Here is a 21,382-nt window from a genome sequence, read left to right on the forward strand (position 1 = left end):
TGATTGCTAAGGATTTCAGTCTTTGAGAGCAAGGAAAATAATATCTCTCTGGTACCGTATTTCTTATCAAAGATACTAATTATACCATTTTATATATCACTAAGGAAAAATACTATCAATTAAACTATGAGACAGTGTTTTCATGTCACAGCTATTGTAAGACTCATGTCAGAGAAGCTAAATGTGAAGAAAGTACATTTTCAGAGGCACCTGGCTGGTTCAGTTGGTTAAGCATCCAACTCTTGATTTCAGCTCAGGTCATGATCTTATGACCATGATATTCAGCCTGCTTAAGATTCTCTCCCTCTTTCCCACTGCCCTTCCCTGCTTGCATGCATGCATGTGCACTCTCTCTCAAAATATAAAAATAAATAAACAAATAAAACTTAATACAAATGGCTCTCAAAAACTTAAGAAATACATTCTGGAATAGATGAAATATGCTATTAATTATAGTTAAGTTATCAGTAATGGAACAGTTGATTTTTATATTGCATTAATAGTGAGTAACATTAATAGTAAAGAATTCTCATTGACATAACTTTTATATATATTTGATGTGTTATATTGGAATTAATATATCCCCTCAGTTTTATTCCTGAATTAAAATTTCTCTTTGGAGTCTACCTCATGTTTACTCTTTTTACTGCATTTCTTTCCCCTTACTTTCATTGTCTCCTACCAGGGAAATTTAATCTAAGTGAGACCCATAAGTAAGAGACACAGTCTTTTTTGACATTGTTTTAATACATGTTATTTTCCATAGGACTGCAGTAAACAAAATTATAGTATTTGTCCAATAAAAAGAGCTATAATGTACCTGCTAAAATCCCCATTTGACATTAGGGAAAAGTGTGAAATGTTTCTTCTTTAGCTTAAGGAAGACTTTTGGCATTTCCAGTTCAGAAGTACCTATCTGTCTATGCATACACATTCACTCTATCATAATTCACCCTTTTATAATCTACTTAACATTATGAGTATATGTTTTATTTCTATGTGTATTAAGGAAAACCTATGTCTTCTTACTTTCATTTAGAGTGGTCTCCCTGTTGCTCTTTTACTTAACTACATCTCATAACTCTTCTAAGGAGGTTATGGGTGAATAATAAAATGCCAGCTTTTAAATGTGCCACGATAGTTTTCTACAAATTATTTTGCATTTTTAATTTCTATGAGTAAAATTTAAAGGGAACTTAAGCTGTTTAAAGCTCATTGTTTCAGTTTTATCAAAATAATTCAGAGACTTTTACCTAAACTTTATCAATAACCTTGACTCTGTAAATTTTGAGGAAGCTTTTTGTATAAATTGTCTTTTAATCTGGATAGCTAATCCATTCAGCATTTATTGAGTACATACTGTGTGCTAAGCATAGTGCAAAATATTGAAGTAAAACAAAATAGAATGCTACCAACTAATCTACTTCTAGTCTAGTCTATGTCAGAGATAAAACCTTGTGCTTACCTCATAATAAGTCACACTTGTTTATATATTTATGTGTGAATTTAGACAGAGTTCTTTGAGAGGAAGAATATTCCTTTTGACCTTGTAACCTGATCATTTAATTTGCATGGTGCCTTCTACGTCATATGTTCTAATCTAAAATGTTTGTCAGCCAGTAAAGCAGTCAGTAAACAAACTGTGCTGCCATGAACAGTTCAACTAGGTTGCTTTCATTTGGAAAGTCTTATAATCGTTATAGACAAAATTTTTGCTTAGATTCTGGTAGAGGAGTTTGATAACAGTCCCCAATTTTCAAAACAAAAAGTTGATGAAAAGATCAAATTACTTGGAGAGAAGCTTTAGATTTTCAAGAGTCCTGTGTACCTGCAAACCACCAACTAGAAGCCAGAAGACTAGTCTAAATTAATATATGAACATTTGGTGAATCAAACTGTGATAAGCCTCAATTTCTGCAGTCAATAAATGGTCATATATAATCTACCTTGCTAACCTCATAGATTTAAAGAGTAAATTAAATGAACATTATTATTGCTACTCCTTTAAATTTATTTGCTACTTATTGCAGGTGAGAAACTTCTTATATTTGACTTTTCAGTTGATTAAAGAAAATTTAGTACCTAGTATGGTGCCAATTGACATTACTTGGGTTGTGCAGAGTCTGCATTCCTTACTTAATGTTTTTGCTTCAGGATCTTTAATTTCAGAGAGTTAAACAAATGCATGGGTATCCAGAAAACAAAGTAAAACAAATACATTTTTGTAGAAAGAAAAATGTCCCACAGAAAGACAATGAATGTTTTTTTTTTCAGTGCAATTTCCTATTTAAGATAAATTTCCTAAAGTTGATTTTAATAATCTCCAATTTATTAAACATGTAGTTGACACCTTTGGTAATATATTTTTAGTAAGAGAATTTTTTGTTGTTATTTTCAGACTATTCAAAAGTTCATCTAACACAGCTGTTGGAGAAGGCTGAAGTGATTGCAGGACGGATGCTTAAATTTTCTGTTTTTTATCGTAACCAACACAAAGAATATTTTGACTATATTCGGTAAGAATAGAAATATATATATATATATATATATATATATATATATATACACACACACACACATATATATATACATATATAGTGATTTTCTTGACTAAGTGCCATTCCAAGTTCTAGGCTCAGGTTTCCCTTGAGTCTAGTTCTGTGAAATACTAATTTTAGTTTCCTTTCAAAATGATTAATTATACTCTTTTATTTTCCAGAATAATTGAGTAGAAAAGTTCAGATTGTGGGATTTTTTTCACTGTACTTACATTCATTTCTGTAATCATTTGTAATATCAATTCTTGTCAATTTAAGTAGAAGGTCTTAAAGCTCAAGGGCTTAGACTGTTGACCTTTCATGTACAAACTCCTCTAAATATATATCAACTCACCTAAATATTCTCTTCTTGTAGATAGCTTTAGGATATTGGAAATGAAGGGCTGAAAGGTAACATTCATTAAATATGGTGAATCTCGTGGGATTTTCAGGCTTCTAAGTGGAGATCTCTCAGCCATTATCTTGAATTAATTATTCATGAGGACAGTCTGCTGTGTTTACTTTTGAAGTCTGGTGTTCAAGTAGTATTTTGAAGATAGCCTATATTTACCTTGGGAAGCGGTTTCTGGAAATTCAAAAGAAATCCATACTAGAGGGAGTTTTAATACTTAACAATCCTTTTGTATTTGTAGAAGAAATTTTCAGGACACTAAATAGAGAGATGTAGGTTTTAAAATAAGACTAAGACTTTTAAAATGATAAATGCTATGTAGGTTCTAAACCTTTTACATAATAATCTCTATAATGTATCATTTTAAAAGCCTTGGTCTCACTTTAAACTTTAAGTTGTTAGGGATTGTATATGAAAAAAAGTTAGGAAGTTTTGTTGTTATTTATTAGCTCATACTTTTATAGTTTTCTTAAATCAAAATCATGATTTTAGATTTAAATCTGCTCCAAGCTGTGGAAAAATTCAAAGGGAATCAGAGAGAGAGGTAAATTTAGGCATCTGATTTCATCAAATGAAATACTTTGGAGTATCATGGTTTTTTTGATGCTGAAAACCATTCCTGCCTAATACTTGAATATCTTATAAACAGAGTTTAGTCCATAATTCTTTTAGCTGGTAAATTATTTACCCTTGAGTGTATATAATTCATAGTGGATGCCATTTACCTAATTTAGAGAGTACAAACACAAATATAACACAAATTATTGTACCTGTCAATTGTGAATGGGAATGACCATATGTATTCAACAAGAAAGGTTTTCTTTAAGCATAAAATCTGAAAACAAAAATGATCTACTATTGCTATTTTCTCTAATAAGAAATACATCAATATAATATATCTTTGGTACTGTTTAAATTCTTAGAATATTGCCAATGTCTATTGTAGGTGGCCACTGGAGGTCAGTATTTCCTTGATTTTCTCTGCCCTTTGGGTGAAAACTAGCCTGTTTTCAGGTCCTTAGATACTAAAATTTACACCACCTGTTTGCAAAAATTCTTCCAAAAAGGAAAAAAAAATGATAAAGACAACCTGGAAAAAGTCATTGTATATGTTGTATAATCGATTCCAACCTACTGGTACAAAAGATTTATTTACTAACAAGGAATTTTCCCTTTTTGGAGTTTCCATGACAGTTTTAAAATCCATGTAAATTATATCCTGATGCAGTATATATAAATAAATATACTTCCCAAGGCATTGGGTACAGTTGTTCAACATTGCTTTCTTAAAACACTTTATTGAAAAAATAGTAGACATTAGCTTCAATGAACCTTGATTTTCTTTTTAGGTAATGAACTCTAATCAAGACCCATTTCCTTTATCACAAATCATTTAAAATGTCATCTTGTTAATCACAGTGCTTGAATAGAAATGAACCATTTACTTATCTGACTAAATGATTTCCAAGTCATTATAAATGATGAAAAAGCATTAAGTAAATTCTGACTCATATGGATTGAGCTCATTTTGATCTCTTTCTCTAGAAGTAAATTCCTAAGTGAATCTTGCTTTCCCTTACCTCAGATCAAAATACCACTTTCCCTCTTACTCTTTCAAGTTCATTAGGTAGCCTCATATGTAGATAGATGTAGGGATTCCCGGTGCTTTTAGGTGCTAGATTTTATATGCCCAAAATTGATGCCTGTCACTAATACACTAATACATTTCAAAAGTTCTTAACTCTATATTTCTGATGCTATTTTTTTCATTAATTGAGTTTATAGATTCATGTTGGACACATATCATATTGATATTTAGTTTCTGTTAGTGAGAATGTAACAAGGGTAAGAATTTTGAGCCAGGACAAGATGGAGTGGACACCCTTCTCCCTATTTTTCCTGCTAAGTATGACTAAAAACTCTGGACTTTGTATGTAAAAGAAACATAAGAATCTGAAAGGTGGAAGAAGACTGAAAAGTGGAGAGAAGATAAACCAGTTAGGGACCAAGGGACTCAAGGGACAACACAGTGATGAGTTCCCTTAGTTTTCTTTTTAGCTCTTATATTCCAGACCGAGTGCTAAAGAAGCCAGAAACCCCAAAATGCTGATGGGCATAAACCAAAAAACAAAACAAAAAAAAATAAAAACAAAAACTATCAAACAAAATTCAGGAAGTCTCCTTTATTAACCCAAATGACTAGGAAAGAAATAGACTTGAATACACAAAGCTTTTAGACAGTAATTGCCCTACTTCAGTCAAACACCATGGGGGATAACTGTTTTTCCATTCTCACCAGCCAAAGCCAAGTAGTGATACTTCCACCTTCTCCCACCTGTAAGGAAACACCCTCCCTCCTCTTCCATCCCCTACTGGAGTGATGTCAGAGAAAGTTGAATGGGAAACTGGGACTTATACCCCGCCCCCCCTGACCAGTGGCAATGTGGTACCTCTCACCCTCCCTACTAGGGTGGTATCACAGAAGTCCTACCAGAAACCAGGACTTTTCACTGCAGCCCAGGAATAAGGTTTGCCTCTGCATATCAGTGAAGGCCATGTACAGAGCAGTACTGAGACAACTTCTCCCTCTCCCAGGTGGATTGTATTAGCAGAAGCCTCATGAAAGCCTCTACTCTTAGTCTGCCCAGTAGTCATCTCCTTCTGTGTATCATTGAGGTTGACTGGGAATCCTAGACGTTTCTCTCCTAACAGCAATGAAGTGACACTCGTCCACTTCTTCTTCTGATACATAGCCAAAAGAGGCCTGCTGAAATAACTAGATTTAAATAAGACCCAGCGTTATAACCTAATCCTCCCGAAGTCCAAGATAAAATTGAAATCCACTGATGGTCCCAAGAATCAGGAAAATCTTAACTTGAATGAGAAAAGCTGATCAACAGACATCAATGACAAGATAACACAGATTTTAGCATTATCTGACAAGGATTTTCAAAAAGCCAACATAAAAAATTTTCAATAAGGAATGGCAAATGTACTTAAAACAAATAGAAACAACAAAGAACTAGAAGATATAAAGAACTAAATGGATATTGTAGAACTGAAAAAAAAAAAAACCTGTAAGTAAAAACTTAGTGGAGAGACTCCATAACAAAATGAAGAGGACAAAGGAAAGAATCCATAAGCTTGAAGATAGAACAATAGAAATTATCCAAACTGAATTAAGAGAAAATTGATTGAAAAAAAAAAAGAGCATAGCTTCACAGACATGTAGGACTATAGTATCTAATATCTAATACTGATGTCATTAGAGTCGAAAAGAAAGAAGGAAGAGGGTGGAGCTAAGAAAATACGCAGAGAAAAAAATAGTCGATATGTTTCCAAATTTGGCAAAGGACAGAAACCTAAAGATTAAAAAAGCTAAGTAAATCCCAAATAGGATAAACCAAAATAAATCTGTTCCAAGACACTTTATAAACTCTTGAAAATTGAAGATAAAACAAATCCTCTAAGTTGACCAGAGACAAAAAAGATACCTCATCTATAGAGGAAAAACAATTTGAATAACATCATCATTGGAAACCATGTAGACCAGAAAGAAGTGACACAATATCTCTAAGTTCTGAAAGAGGACTGTCAACCCAGAACCCTATATTTAGAGAAAATACCATTCAAGAATAAAGGGGAATCAAGACATTCTCAGATGAAGGAAAATTAAGGGGAATTTGTCACCAGCATATCTACCCTTAAAAGAATGACTAAAAGAAGTTTAGTATTTTATTTTGTTTTTAGTTTTATTTTATTTTATTAATTTATATATTTATTTTATTTTATTTTATTTTTTATTTTATTTTTTTATTCATCATGATAAGTATACTCTTTAATCCCATCCCCTATATCTCCCATCCTCCCACCGACCTGGCCTCTGGTAACCATCAGTTGTTCTCTATAGTTACGAGTCTGTTTCTTGGTTTGTCTCTCTCTTTTGTACTTTGCTCGTTTGTTTTGTTTCTTAACTATCACATGTATGAAATCGTATGTTATTTGTCTTTCTCTGATTGACTTATATCATTTAGCTTTATATTTATACTCTCTAGTTTTACTCATGTTGCACATAGAAAGATTTCATCCTTTTTTTGCTAAGTAATATTTCATTGCATACACCATACCACATCTTTTTGATCCATTCATCAGTCAACAGACACTTGAAGCTGCTTCCATACTTGGCTATTATAAATAATGCTGCAGTAAACATAGGGGTGCTTGTATCCCTTTGAATTAGGATTTTTGTATTTGGGTAAATACCCAGTAGTGAAATTCTGGAATCATAAGGTAGTTCTATTTTTAACTTTTTGAGGAATCTCCATACTGTTTTCTACATTGGCTATACTAATTTGCATTCCCACCAATAGTGTAAGAGGGTTCCTTTTTCTCCATATCCTTGCCGACATTTGTTTCTTATGTTACTGATTTTAGCCATTCTGACAGGTGTGAAGTAATATCTTATTGTAGTTTTGATTTGCATTTTCCTGATGATGAGTGATGTTGAACGTGTTTTCATGTGTCTGTTGGCCAACTGGATGCCTTCTTTAGAGAAATGTCTGTTCTTTTGCCTATTTTTAACTGGATTGTTTGGGTTTTTGGTGTTGAGTTGTATAAGTTCTTTATATATTTGGATACTAACCCTTTATTGGATATGTCACTTGCAAATATCTTCTCCAATTCCATAGGTTGTCTTTTCATTTTGTTGATTGTTTCCTTCACTGTTCAGAAGCTTTTTATTTTTATGTAGTCCCAATAGTTTATTTTTGCTTTTATTTCCTCTGCCTCAGGAGACATATCTAGAAAAATGTTTCTATGGCCAATGTCAGAGAAATTACTGCCTGTGCTCTCTTTTAGAATTTTCATGATTTGTGGTCTCACAGTTAGGTCTTTATTTTGAGTTTATTTTTGTGTATAGTGTTATAAAGTGGTCCAGTTTTATTGTTTTGCATGTAGTTTCCCAGCACCATTTGTTGTAGAGACTTTTCCCCATTGGATAGTGTTCCCTCTTTTGTCAAAGATAAGATTAATCTATGTACTTGTGGGTTTACTTCTGGGGTTTCTATTCTGTTCCATTGATCTATGCATCTCTTTTTGTTCCAGTACCAAAATGTTTTCATTATTACTACTTTCTAATACAACTTTAAATCTGGAATTATGATAGCTCCAGCTTTGTTTTCCAAGACTCCTTTGGCTATTTGAGGTCTTTTGTAGTTCTATACAAATTTTAGAATTGTTTGTTCTAGTTTTACAAAAAGTGCTGTTGGTATTTTGATAGGGATTGCATTAAATTTGTGGATTGCTTTGGGTAGTATAGACATTTCAACAATTGTTCTTCTAACCCATAAGCATGGAATGTCTTTCCATTTCTTTGTGTCATCTTGAATTTTTTTCATCATTGTTTTATAGTTTTTAAAGTACAAGTCTTTCACATCTTTGGCTAAGTTTATTCCTAGATATTTTATTGCTTTTGGTGAAATTGTATATGGGATTGTTTTCTTAATTTCTCCTTCTTCTGTTTCATTATTAGTGTGTAGAAATGCAATGGATTTCTGTACGTTGATTTTGTATCCTGTGACTTTACTGAATTCATGTATCAGTTCTAGTAGGTTTTTGGTGGAGTTTTTAGGATTTTTTTTTTGTTTATTTATTTATTTTTTGAGAGAGAGAGAGAGCACACAGGAAGAGCAGAGAGAGAGGGCGAGAGAGAGAAAATCCCAAGTAGACTCTACACTGTCAGTGCACTGCCAGTGCAGACACTGACAGTGCAGAGCCTGATGTGGGGCTCAAACCCATGAACCGTGAGATCATGACCTGAGCCGAAACCAGGAGTTGGACACTTAACCGACTGATCCATCCAGGTGCCTCATTTAGGGTTTCCATATATAGTATCATCTAATCTGCATATAGTAAGAGTTTACTTCTTCCTTACCAATTTGGATATTATGTTGTTTGATTGCTGTAGCTAAGACTGACTTCCAGTTCTATGTTGAATAAAAGTGGTGAGAATGGACATCCTTGTCTTATTCCGGACCTTAGGGGGAAAACTTGGGTTTGATATTCTCTGTGGGTTTTTTATATAAATGTGGGCTTTTCATTTATTATGTGGCAGTGTGTTCTCTCTAAACCCACTTTGTTGAGGGTTTTTATCATTAAAGGATGTTGTTATTGTCAAATGCTTTTTCTGCATCTATTGAAATGATCAGATGGTTCTTATCTTTTCTCTTATTGATGTGACATATCATGTTGATTTTTGCATGAATATTAAACCCTTGTATCCTGGGAATAAATCCAACCTGACTGTGGCATGAACTTTTTAAATCTATTGTTGGATTTGATTTGCTGATATTTTGTTGAGGATTTTTGTCTCTATATTCCATAGAGATGTTGCCCTGTAGTTTTCTTTTTTTGTGATGTCTTTATCTGATTTTGGTATCAGGGTGATACTAGCCTTGTAGAATGAATTTGCAAGTTTTCATTCCTCTTGTATTTTTTGGAGTAGTTTGAGAAGAATGGGTATTAACTCTTCTTCAAATGTTTGGTAGAACTTGTCTCTGAAGTTGTCTGGTCCTGGACATTTGTTTTTTGAAAGTTTTTTTGATTATCATTTTGACTTCATTGTTGGTAATAGGTCTGTTCAAATTTTCTATTTCTTCTTGCTTTAGCTTTTGTAGGTTATATGTTTCTAGGAATTTATCCATTTCTTGTAAGTTGTCCAGTTTGTTGGCATATAAGATCTTTTGCAGTTGTTTGTATTTCTGTGGTGTTGGTTGTTATTTCTCCTCTTTCATTAATAATTTTGTGTGTTTGGATCCTCTCTTTTTTTAAAGAGTATTGCTAGAGGTTTATCAATTTTGTTAATCCTCTCAAAGAACCACCTTCTGCTTTCGTTGATATGTTCTATTGTGTTTTTTTAGTTTCTTTTTTTTTCAATATATGAAATTTATTGTCAAATTGGTTTCCATACAACACCCAGTGCTCATCTCAAAAGGTGTCCTCCTCAATACCCATCACGCACCCTCCCAACCCTCCCACCCCCCATCAACCCTCAGTTTGTTCTCACTTTTTAAGAGTTTTTTATGCTTTCGCTCTCTCCCACTTTAACCTCTTTTTTTTTTTCCTTCCCGTCACCCATGGGTTTCTGTTAAGTGTCTCAGGATCCATATAACAGTGAAAACATGTGGTATCTGTCTTTCTCTGTATGGCTTATTTCACTTAGCATCACACTCTCCAGTTCCATCCACGCTGCTACAAAAGGCCATATTTCATTTTTTCTCATTGCCACATAGTACTCCATTGTGTATATAAACCACAGTTTCTTTATCCATTCATCAGTTGATGGACATTTAGGCTCTTTCCATAATTTGGCTATTGTTGAGAGTGCTGCTATAAACATTGGGGTACAAGTGCCCCTATGCATCAGCTCTCCTGTGTGCCTTGGGTAAATTCCTAGCAGTGCTATTGCTAGTTCATAGGGTAGGTCTATTTTTAATTTTTTGAGGAACATCCACACTGTTTTCCAGAGTGGCTGCACCAGTTTGCATTCCCACCAACAGTGCAAGAGGATTCCCATTTCTCCACATCCTCGCCAGCATCTATACTCTCCTGATTTGTTCATTTTGGCCACTCTGACTGGCATGAGGTGATATCTGAGTGTGGTTTTGATTTGTAATTCCCTGATGAGGAACGACATTGAGCATCTTTTCATGTGCCTGTTGGCCATCCGGATGTCTTCTTTAGACAAGTGTCTATTCATGTTTTCTGCCCATTTCTTCACTGGGTTATTTGTTTTTCGGGTGTGAAGTTTGGTGAGCTCTTTATAGATTTTGGATACTAGCCCTTTGTCCGATATGTCATTTGCAAATGTCTTTTCCCATTCCGTTGGTTGCCTTTTAGTTTTGTTGGTTGTTTGCTGTGCAGAAGCTTTTTATCTTCATAAGGTCTCAGTAGTTCATTTTTGCTTTTAATTCCTTGCCTTTGGGGATGTGTCAAGTAAGAAATTGCTACGACTGAGGTCAGAGAGGTCTTTTCCTGCTTTCTCCTCTAGTGTTTTGTTGGTTTCCTGTCTCACATTCAGGTCCTTTATCCATTTTGAGTTTATTTTTGTGAATGGTGTGAGAAAGTGGTCTAGTTGCAACCTTCTGCATGTTGCTGTCCAGTTCTCTCAGCACCATTTGTTAAAGAGATTGTCTTTTTCTATTGGGTGTTCTTTCCTGCTTTGTCAAAGATGAGTTGGCCATACGTTTGTGGGTCTAGTTCTGGGGTTTCTATTCTATTCCATTGGTCTGTGTCTGTTTTTGTGCCAATACCATGCTGTCTTGATGATGACAGCTTTGTAGTAGAGGCTAAAGTCTGGGATTGTGATGCCTCCTGCTTTGGTCTTCTTCTTCAAAATTACCTTGGCTATTTGGGGCCTTTTGTGGTTCCACATGAATTTTAGAATTGCTTGTTCCAGTTTCAAGAAGAATGCTGGTGCAATTTTGATTAGGATTGCATTGAATGTGTAGATAGCTTTGGGTAGTATGGACATTTTGACAATATTTATTCTTCCAATCCATGAGCATGGAATGTTTTTCCATTTCTTCATATCTTCTTCAGTTACCTTCATGAGCTTTCTATAGTTTTCAGCATACAGATCTTTTACATCTTTGGTTAGATTTATTCCTAGGTATTTTATGCTTCTTGGTGCAATTGTGAATGGGATCATTTTCTTAATTTGTCTTTCTGTTGCTTCATTGTTAGTGTATAAGAATGCAACTGATTTCTGTACATTGGTTTTGTATCCTGCAACTTTGCTGAATTCATGTATCAGTTCTAGCAGACTTTTGGTGGAGTCTATCGGATTTTCCATGTATAATATCATGTCATCTGCAAAAAGTGAAAGCTTGACTTCATCTTTGCCAATTTGGATGCCTTTGATTTCCTTTTGTTGTGTGATTGCTGATGCTAGCACTTCCAACATTATGTTAAACAATAGCAGTGAGAGTGGGCATCCCTGTCGTGTTCCTGATCTCAGGGAAAAAGCTCTCAGTTTTTCCCCATTGAGGATGATATTTATTAGCTGTGGGCTTTTCAAAAACGGCTTTTATGATGTTTAAGTATGTTCCTTTTATCCAGACTTTCTCGAGGGTTTTTATTCATAAAGGTGCTGACTTTTGTCAAATCCCTTCTCTGAATCGATTGACAGGATCATATGTTTCTTATCTTTTCTTTTATTAATGTGATCTATCACGTTGATTGATTTGCGAATGTTGAACCAGCCCTGCATCCCAGGAAGGAAGCCCATTTGATCATGGTGAATAATTCTTTTTATATGCTGTTGAATTCGATTTGCTAGTATCTTATTGAGAATTTTTACATCCATATTCGTCGGGGATATTGGCCTGTAGTTCTCTTTTTCTACTGGGTCTCTGTCTGGTTTAGGAATCAAAGTAATACTGGCTTCATAGAATGAGTCTGGAAGTTTTCCTTCCCTTTTTATTTTTTGGAATAGCTTGAGAAGGATAGGTATTATCTCTGCTTTAAACGTCTGGTAGAACTCCCCTGTGAAGCCATCTGGTCCTGGACTCTTATTTGTTGGGAGATTTTTGATAACCGATTCAATTTCTTTGCTGGTTATGGGTCTGTTCAAGCTTTCTACTTCTTCCTGATTTAGGAAGTGTGTGGGTGCTTAGGAAGTTTTCCATTTCTTCCAGGTTGTCCAGTTTGTTGGCATACAGTTTTTCATAGTATTCCCTGATAACTGTTTGTATCTCTGAGGGATTGGTTGTAATAATTCCATTTTCATTCATGATTTTATCTATTTGGGTCATCTCCCTTTTCTTTTTGAGAAGCCTGGCTAGAGGTTTATCAATTTTGTTTATTTTTTCAAAAAACCAACTCTTGGTTTCGTTGATCTGCTCTACAGTTTTTTTAGATTCTATATTGTTTATTTCTGCTCTGATCTTTATGATTTCTCTTCTTCTGCTGGGTTTAAACTGTCTTTGCTGTTCTGCTTCTATTTCCTTTAGGTGTGCTGTTAGATTTTGTATTTGGGATTTTTCTTGTGTTTGAGATAGGCCTGGATTGCAATGTATTTTCCTCTCAGGACTGCCTTTGCTGTATCCCAAAGCGTTTGGATTGTTGTATTTTCATTTTCGTTTGTTTCCATATATTTGTTAATTTCTTCTCTAATTGCCTGGTTGACCCACTCATTCGTTAGTAGGGTGTTCTTAACCTCCATGCTTTTGGAGGTTTTCCAGACTTTTTCCTGTGGTTGATTTCAAGCTTCATAGCATTGTGGTCTGAAAGTGTGCATGGTATGATTTCAGTTCTTGTATACTTATGAAGGGCTGTTTTGTGACCCAGTATGTGATCTATCTTGGAGAATGTTCCATGTGCACTCGAGAAGAAAGTATATTGTGTTGCTTTGGGATGCAGAGTTCTAAATATATCTGTCAAGTCCATGTGATCCAATGTATCATTCAGTGCCCTTGTTTCTTTATTGACCGTGTGTCTGTATGATCTATCCATTTCTGTAAGTGGGGTGTTAAAGTCCCTGCAATTAGCACATTCTTATCAATAAGGTTGCTTATGTTTGTGAGTAATTGTTTTATATATTTGGGGGCTCCCATAATCGGCGCATAGACATTTATAATTGTTAGATGGATAGACCCTGTAATTATTATATAATGCTCTTCTTCATCTCTTGTTACAGCCTTTAAAGTCTAGTTTGTCTGATATAAGTATGGCTACTCCAGCTTTCTTTTGACTTCCAGTGGCATGATAAATAGTTCTCCATCCCCTCACTCTCAATCTAAAGGTGTCCTCAGATCTAAAATGAGTCTCTTGTAGACAGCAAATAGATGAGTCTTGTTTTTTTACCCATTCTGATACCCTATGTCTTTTGGTTGGCGCATTTAATCCATTCACATTCAGTGTTATTATAGAAAGATATGGGTTTAGAGTCATTGTGATGTCTGTATGTTTTATGTTTGTAGCGATGTCCCTGGTACTTTGTCTCACAGGATCCCCCTTAGGATCTCTTGTAGGGCTGGTTTAGTGGTGACGGATTCCTTCAGTTTTTGCTTGTTTGGGAAGACCTTTATCTCTCCTTCTATTCTAAATGACAGACTTGCTGGATAAAGGATTCTCAGCTGCATATTTTTCCTGTTCATCGCATTGAAGATCTCCTGCCATTCCTTTCTGGCCTGCCAAGTTTCAGAAGAGAGATTGGTCACGAGTCTTATAGGTCTCCCTTTATATGTTAGAGCACGTTTATCCCATGCTGCTTTCAGAATTTTCTCTTTATCCTTGTATTTTGCCAGTTTCACTATGATATGTCATGCAGAAGATGGATTCAAGTTACGTCTGAAGGGAGTTCTCTGTGCCTGTTGGATTTCAATGCCTTTTTCCTTCCCCAGTTCAGGGAAGTTCTCAGCTATGATTTCTTCAAGTACACCTTCAGCACCTTTCCCTCTCTCTTCCTCCTCTGGAATACCAATTATGTGTATATTATTTCTCTTTAGTGCATCACTTAGTTCTCTAATTTTCCCCTCATACTCCTGGATTTTTTTATCTCTCTTTCTTTCAGCTTCCTCTTTCTCCATAACTTTATCTTCTAGTTCACCTATTCTCTCCTCTGCCTCTTCAATCCGAGCCGTGGTCATTTCCATTTTATTTTGCAACTCATTTATCGCATTTTTTAGCTCCTCCTGACTATTCCTTAGTCCCTTGATCTCTGTAGCAAGAGATTCTCTGCTGTCCTCTATACTATTTTCAAGCCCAGCGATTAATTTTATGACTATTATTCTAAATTCACTTTCTGTTTATTTTGTTTAAATCCTTTTTGATCAGTTCGTTAGCTGTTGTTATTTCCTGGAAATTCTTTTGAGGGGAATTCTTCTGTTGGTCATTTTGGATAGCCCCTGGAGTGGTGCGGAACTGCAGAGCACTTCCCCTGTTCTGTCTTGAATAACTCGCGTTGGTGGGTGGGGCCGCAGTCAGGCCTGATGTCTGCCCTCAGCCCACCGTTGGGGCCACAGTCAGACTGGTGTGTACCTTCTGTTCCCCTCTCTATTCACTGTGGTGTGGCGTGGCCCGTCTGGGCTACTTGCACACTGCCAGGCTTGTGGTGCTGGGGATGTGGCATATTAGCTGAGGTGGATAGGCAAGGTGCACGGGGATGGGAGGGGCAGGCTCAGCTCACTTCTTAGGTGATCCGCTTCAGGAGGGGCCCTGTGGCAGTGGGAGGGAGTCAGACCCGCTGCAGGAGGTGTGGCTCCGCAGAAGCACAGTGTTGGGTGTTTGCACGGTACAAGCAAGTTCCCTGGCAGGAACTGGTTCCCTTTGGGATTTTGGCTGGGGTATGGGCGAGGGGCATGGCACTGGCCAGCGCCTTTGTTCCCCGCCAAACTGAGCTCTGTCATCCTGGGGCTCAGCAACTCTCCCTCCTGTTGTCCTCCAGCCTTCCCACTCTCCGAGCAGAGCTGTTAACTTAATAACCTTCCAGATGTTAAGTCCCGCTTGCTGTCTGAACACACTCCCTCCGGCCCCTCTGCTTTTGCAAGCCAGACTCGGGGTCTCTGCTTGGCCGGCAGGCTGCCGCTCCGCCCCGGCTCCCTTCGCCAGTCCATGTAGCACACCGCCTCTCTGCCCTTCCTACCCTCTTCCGTGGGCCTCTCGTCTGCACTTGGCTCCAGAGACTCTGTTCTGCTAGTCTTCTGGCGGTTTTCTGGGTTATTTAGGCAGGTATAGGTGGAATCTAAGTGATCAGCAGGACGCGGTGAGCCCAGAGTCCTCCTACGCTGCCATCTTTCCCAGGTCCTCCTGTTTTTTTAGTTTCTATATCATTTATTTCTGCTGTAATCCTATTTGCTGGGTTTGATTTTTGTTTGTTCTCCTTTTTCTAGCTCATTTTGGTTGTAAAGTAAGATTGTGTCAGATTTTTTTCTTGATTCTTAAGATAAGCGTGTATTGCTATAAACTTTCCTTAGAACTTCTTGTTGCACTCCAAAGATTTTGGACCATTGTAGTTTTTTTAAGTTTTTGAAAAAGGAAGAAAATGATAATAGAAGGAATTTTTGGAACATCAGGAGGAAAGGAAGAACAGTAAGAATAAAAATATGGGGTTCAGTTGGAATATCGTACATCATTTATTTTTCTAGTGTCTTCTAATATGTGACAGACAGTTTCTTGGTCTTACTTTGAGTCTCATTTTTAATAAGCTTCCTTGGTAGCAGCCTTTGAGACTCATTGCTGTACTATAGTCAGGGGAGATCTTGAGCACACCTCACTGACCCAAAGGCTACCCTACAACTCAGCAATAGCACTACTAGGAATTTATCCAAAGGATACAGGAGTGATGATTCATAGGGACACATGTAACCCCAATGTTTACAGCAGTGCTTTCAACAATAGCCAAATTATGGACAGAACCTAAATGTCCATCAACTGATGAATAGATAAAGAAGATGTAGTTTATATATACAATGGAATACTACTTGGCAATGAGAAAGAATGAAATCTTGCCATTTGCAGCAACATGGATGGAATTGGAGGCTATTTTTCAAAGTGAAGTAAGTCAGTCAGAGAAAGACAGATATCATTCATATGTTTTCACTCATATGTGGAACTTGAGAAACTTAACTAAAGACCATGGGGGAAGGGAAGGGGAAAAATAGTTACAAACAGAGAGGGAGGGAGACAAACCATAAGAGACTCTTAAATACAGAGAACAAACTAAGGGTTCATGGGGAGGGGGATGGAGGAGAGGGGAAAATGGGCGATGGGCATTGAGGAGGGCCCTTGTTGGGATGAGCACTGGGTGTTGTATGTAAGCGATGAATCATAGGAATCTGCCCCCAAAACCAAGAGCACACTGTATACACTGTATGTTAGCCAACTGGACAACAAATTACATTAAAAAAAAAAATAGAAAGCAAAAAGAACAAAAAAAAAAAAGAAGAAGAATGCTGACTGGGAACCTTCTCATGCCTGCATAGTAGGTTGTAATTTTCATCCCAAGTCTTGCTGGTTAAGGGCCCAACAAAAAAGAGAAGGGACATTTAGTAGGAGTTCTGGAGAAAATTTGACAAAAGCGCCATTCACAAAGGTATAGGCAGGGTGAAGGCAACAATAAGGAATGCTAAAGCAAACAAGAACTATCAAGAATTGAAAAGTTTTACTATTCTTGAGAAGGGGAATAGAGTACACCTGATAGGAGAAATAGAGACATGTGGTACAGGTGAATCCAGCCACACCAGAACCACAAGGTTCTGAAGAATGGAGAAAGTAGAAGACGACACACTCAAGGTTTTACTCCCTCCTCTCCCAGATATGCTGGTGCCCCCACTGGCAGAACTGAAATGGAAGGGACCAAGGAACAAGGAGGAACTGGATGATAGAGTCCCAGCTCACAGTGGAAGGCAAGAAGATGGAGGATAGAACTGGGGGAATGGTAAAGGAGGAATAACCAGCTCTGTTGTAAGAAAAACACAAGAGAGAGGACCTAATTAGCAAACAGTACCCTGGGGGGGAAAAACCTAAAAAACAAAATAAAATGCTTTTGTGCCAATATACATGGACAGTACTCAGGACTAAATTTCTGGCATACTTTAAGGAAACATTCAGTATATTTAACTAACCAATACTGTTAGTCTAGTTTTCTCTTCAAAAAGCCACTTCTAAAACCCAGTAGGTATATAATGGATGTGATTTCAGTTGTAAGATTTCTAATTCCAGTTCAGTTTTTCTGGCCAGGAAATTTATTATAGGAAGACCTCCAAGGTTTGTAGAAGAACATCCTAGCATTAAAGTACATAAAAGTTAATTAAGTAGGTCAAAAGATGGATTCTCCTTGCTCTGATAGTAGGATGATCAGACTTTTAGGCCAACCGCCAATAAGATCTGCATATAAATTAATAGCTTTACTACTATTATACCAAGAAATGATCATTTCTTTTCCCTGGCAGAGAACATCATGGGAATGCTATGCAGCCATCTGTCAAGGATAACAGTGGTAGCCATGGCTCTCCTATCAGTGGAAAATTAGAAGGCATCTTCTTCAGCTGCAGCACTGAATTCAATACTGGGAAGCCACCCCAGGATTCACCTTACGGAAGATACAGGTTTGAGATTGCAGCAGAAAAACTTTTTAACCCCAATACTAACTTATACTTTGGGGACTTCTACTGTATGTACACTGCTTATCATTATGTGATTCTTGTTATTGCCCCTGTGGGATCACCAGGAGATGAATTTTGTAAGCAGCGCCTTCCTCAGCTAAATTCCAAGGATAATAAATTTTTGACCTGCACAGAAGAAGATGGGGTGCTGGTTTACCACCATGCCCAGGATGTCATTTTAGAAGTCATTTACACTGATCCTGTGGATCTTTCTCTGGGCACTGTAGCAGAAATCACTGGTCATCAGCTCATGAGTTTGTCTACTGCAAATGCAAAGAAAGATCCCAGCTGCAAAACCTGTAATATCAGTGTTGGACGTTAATGCCCACTTTTCTTATTCTTACTCAGTCCCTTTTCTTCCCTTAGGAGCATTGATCCTCTGTTGTCCATTCTCATCACCAGATGTTTTCCACTGAAGCATGCACATGCCGCTATCACCAAAAGCAAAGTGCCATTTTTCAAATTTCATTCAGAGCCGTTCTAGTGTTTCCTATTCCCTGCCCTTCCCATTACTTTCAGTGATGAAAGTTCTCCTCTGACACTTTATTGCCTAGATGCTGCAATGTTTTTATTTTTCCTTTATGCCAAACATAACAAGACAATTATATAAATGCTTTAGCAAAATACAAAATAACAGCTTATAAATGGTGTTTAAATATGCATTCATTTTAATCTACTGAACAAATATTGGGATAACTCCAAACCGCATGAAAGGGTGTAATTGCAGCATGAGTTAAATCTTGAAGCCTAGAATTGTCAACACTTCCAACTTGTTGTTTGACAGTGTTATTTATGTTATTTATATTAGCTAACAGGAAACAACTATTGTGTTTCAACATAATAAATATAATAGAAAAATATTTTATTTGTATTGTTGTATAAAATATTTACAATCATATAGAATATATAGAGTTACATTTTAATAGCAATTGTATACATGTCATGAAACCATTTCCCTTATCAAAGATGTAGTTTGTAAACTTCAAATAGTTGTGTATCTGTCCTGTTACAAGTAGATGACTTCAATTAAACAAATTTGTGAAGGACATCATTCTGATTCATAAAAGTTATAAAATACCAGGTAAATACAGAGAAAACAATAAGCCTCTGAAATACTCTACTTCTGAAAGTCAATATTCTTCCCACCCAAACTATATGAAAATGTGAATTTGTTCAACATCATGCTTAAACATTACAGAAAACAGAAATACAAACATGGTTGTTACAAGAGAGAAAATGTTGACCTCTTATTTTTACAAAGGCAAAATAATAAACGCATGTTTTAGTACAAAATAACACAAAACTATATGCACTAAAGTTGATGAAGCAAATAAAATATTTAGCTTTCTTTTCCAAGGTGTCAGAAATTTGCAAATTTTGTGCAAGATGAAGAATACCTACAACTCATGAGAAAGCTTTGTGACTATACAAAGTACAGACTTTGGAACATTAAGAAAAATGCATATTCCCAATGGAAAAATAGTTATATACTCTTATAGTAAACAAAAAGATTAGCAATCATAACTATGATCACATTAGAATTATATACTGCAGACCACGAATCTATCCCAAAATAACCTATTTTTAAATTTTAATACAATAGTTTACTTTAATATAAACATCTGTCATTATAGACAAAGTTAATTCACAAAGTACATGCTATCAGAATGAACTTTGGTAACCAGAAATGTAAAATCTCAAATAACAGGTAAAATCTGCTATTTTTATATAGAAATAAAAAATTAGCAGTGACACATTCTAGTATGCTTTACTGATAGCCTAGCAGACTTAAGGGACAAGGTAGATTTTTTTATCACTTAAAAATCTATTAGAAGTTTTAAATATATTAAATTCTTACTAGCCATATTCCTTCCTACATAAAAAGAAATGTTTCTTTTCCTCCTTATTGATTTTTTAAAAATCATGCTCTTTTCCACACTTTAACATAAGCAGGTTTTGGACACAAAATAGACTTTTCCTAAAAAGTGGCCCACTGAACAAGTATTATTTAGATTTGATAAAATATTAAGATGTTTTTTGAAATAATTATACTGACCATGTGTTTTCTCCTTGGCATGGAGCAATTTTTCCAATTATATTGTTAGTATATTTCCCCCATTTAACTCTTCCATCCTCATTTATAATTACATTTGCCATCCCTTCTTAAAAACAGCTAATACTACCACTAAAGTGCTTTGATTCTCAGTATGTCAAAACTACTTAGCAAGAATGTCAGAGGTAAAGAAACTTGGCCTTATCCTGGTTGAAAGTGAGCACAAACAAATATTTCCTGAACCTCAGATGGTTTTGGCCACATCTTGCTTGCTGATGAGGACCTCTAATAGTCTCAGTTTGGCTTTTATGTGCTTGTATTCATAGTACTCATCTGCCATCGGTATCCTATCTTCCTTTTGTGGACTTCTGCAAAACAGGAAAGACTATTAGCTCATAATAAATCAAGTCATTAAAAATCCTTTTATAATTTTTACATGAGAAAGTACAGGGTGGATGTTTCCACTTGGCTTTCGCATCATGTCTTTTTTACCTTCCCTTCCACCTTCACACTCTCCCTCTTTCATGTGTTATTGGATTTTTATATAATAGAGAATGTCATAGGTGTTTTGCAGATTTACGATCCAATGCTCAGACATATATCAATGGAGCAAGTAAAAAGGTCTGAGGAATAAAACAAAAACCACAACTCAAGGCATTCTTTAGTTATTCTACTGTTACTCATGCCAAAGCCCCATACCTGTGCAGAATGTCCAACCCTGACAGTCAGAATTGTTCAAAATTCAACCTAAAAAACTACATAAATTAAAAGAATGTATAAATTTATTGTTATAGGGGAAAAAAGCTCATTGGCTATCTTGTAAATATGAAATATTTCCAAGTTTTTTAAATTATAATACCTATCTCTGCCAATGTGTAGTAGAATCAAGGAGATGTTTATGGATTGAATTTATGGGAGTCTGAATTGCAGTGGTTCTCTTTGCACACTAATTAATTCTAAGGCTACACATCTAAGCACAGTTTATACATCTGCGTTCTAACTACTATGTGTTCTTGCCATTTACTTTGAAGAATGGGTAACATCTGGAGTTAAAACCATTCCTTCCCACAAAAACATGTTGCCAGGATATGTTTTCTAAAGGGCAGTAATTGATTCAGGATCTTAGATGGCCCTTGTCTCCTTGGTTGATAAGATGACCAATTGCTTTTAGAACATTTTCACTCATGACTTTGAAATATAAGGTGTGGAAAACAGA

At 36.0% G+C, this 21,382-nt stretch overlaps 2 protein-coding genes across 7 annotated transcripts in view; one reads left to right on the forward strand and one right to left on the reverse strand.

The window, feature by feature from the left end:
• The window catches only part of PHYHIPL (phytanoyl-CoA 2-hydroxylase interacting protein like), an 88,336-nt gene extending 69,788 nt beyond the window's left edge, over positions 1-18,548 (forward strand). For all 4 annotated transcript variants that reach the window (XM_058696378.1, XM_058696381.1, XM_058696380.1 and 1 more), the window contains 2 exons: positions 2,399-2,516; positions 17,901-18,548. In XM_058696378.1, coding sequence (XP_058552361.1) covers positions 2,399-2,516; positions 17,901-18,435 — 653 coding nt within the window. In that variant the 3' untranslated portion in view covers positions 18,436-18,548. The remainder of the gene's footprint in view (positions 1-2,398; positions 2,517-17,900) is intronic.
• Positions 18,549-18,758: 210 nt separating this feature from the next.
• The window catches only part of FAM13C (family with sequence similarity 13 member C), a 177,950-nt gene continuing 175,326 nt past the window's right edge, over positions 18,759-21,382 (reverse strand). For all 3 annotated transcript variants that reach the window (XM_058696377.1, XM_058696376.1, XM_058696375.1), the window contains one exon: positions 18,759-20,534. In XM_058696377.1, coding sequence (XP_058552360.1) covers positions 20,411-20,534 — 124 coding nt within the window. In that variant the 3' untranslated portion in view covers positions 18,759-20,410. The remainder of the gene's footprint in view (positions 20,535-21,382) is intronic.

The sequence above is a fragment of the Neofelis nebulosa genome, chromosome 13 (genome assembly GCF_028018385.1).
Source record: "Neofelis nebulosa isolate mNeoNeb1 chromosome 13, mNeoNeb1.pri, whole genome shotgun sequence".
In the NCBI taxonomy this organism is placed as follows: Eukaryota; Metazoa; Chordata; class Mammalia; order Carnivora; family Felidae; genus Neofelis; species Neofelis nebulosa.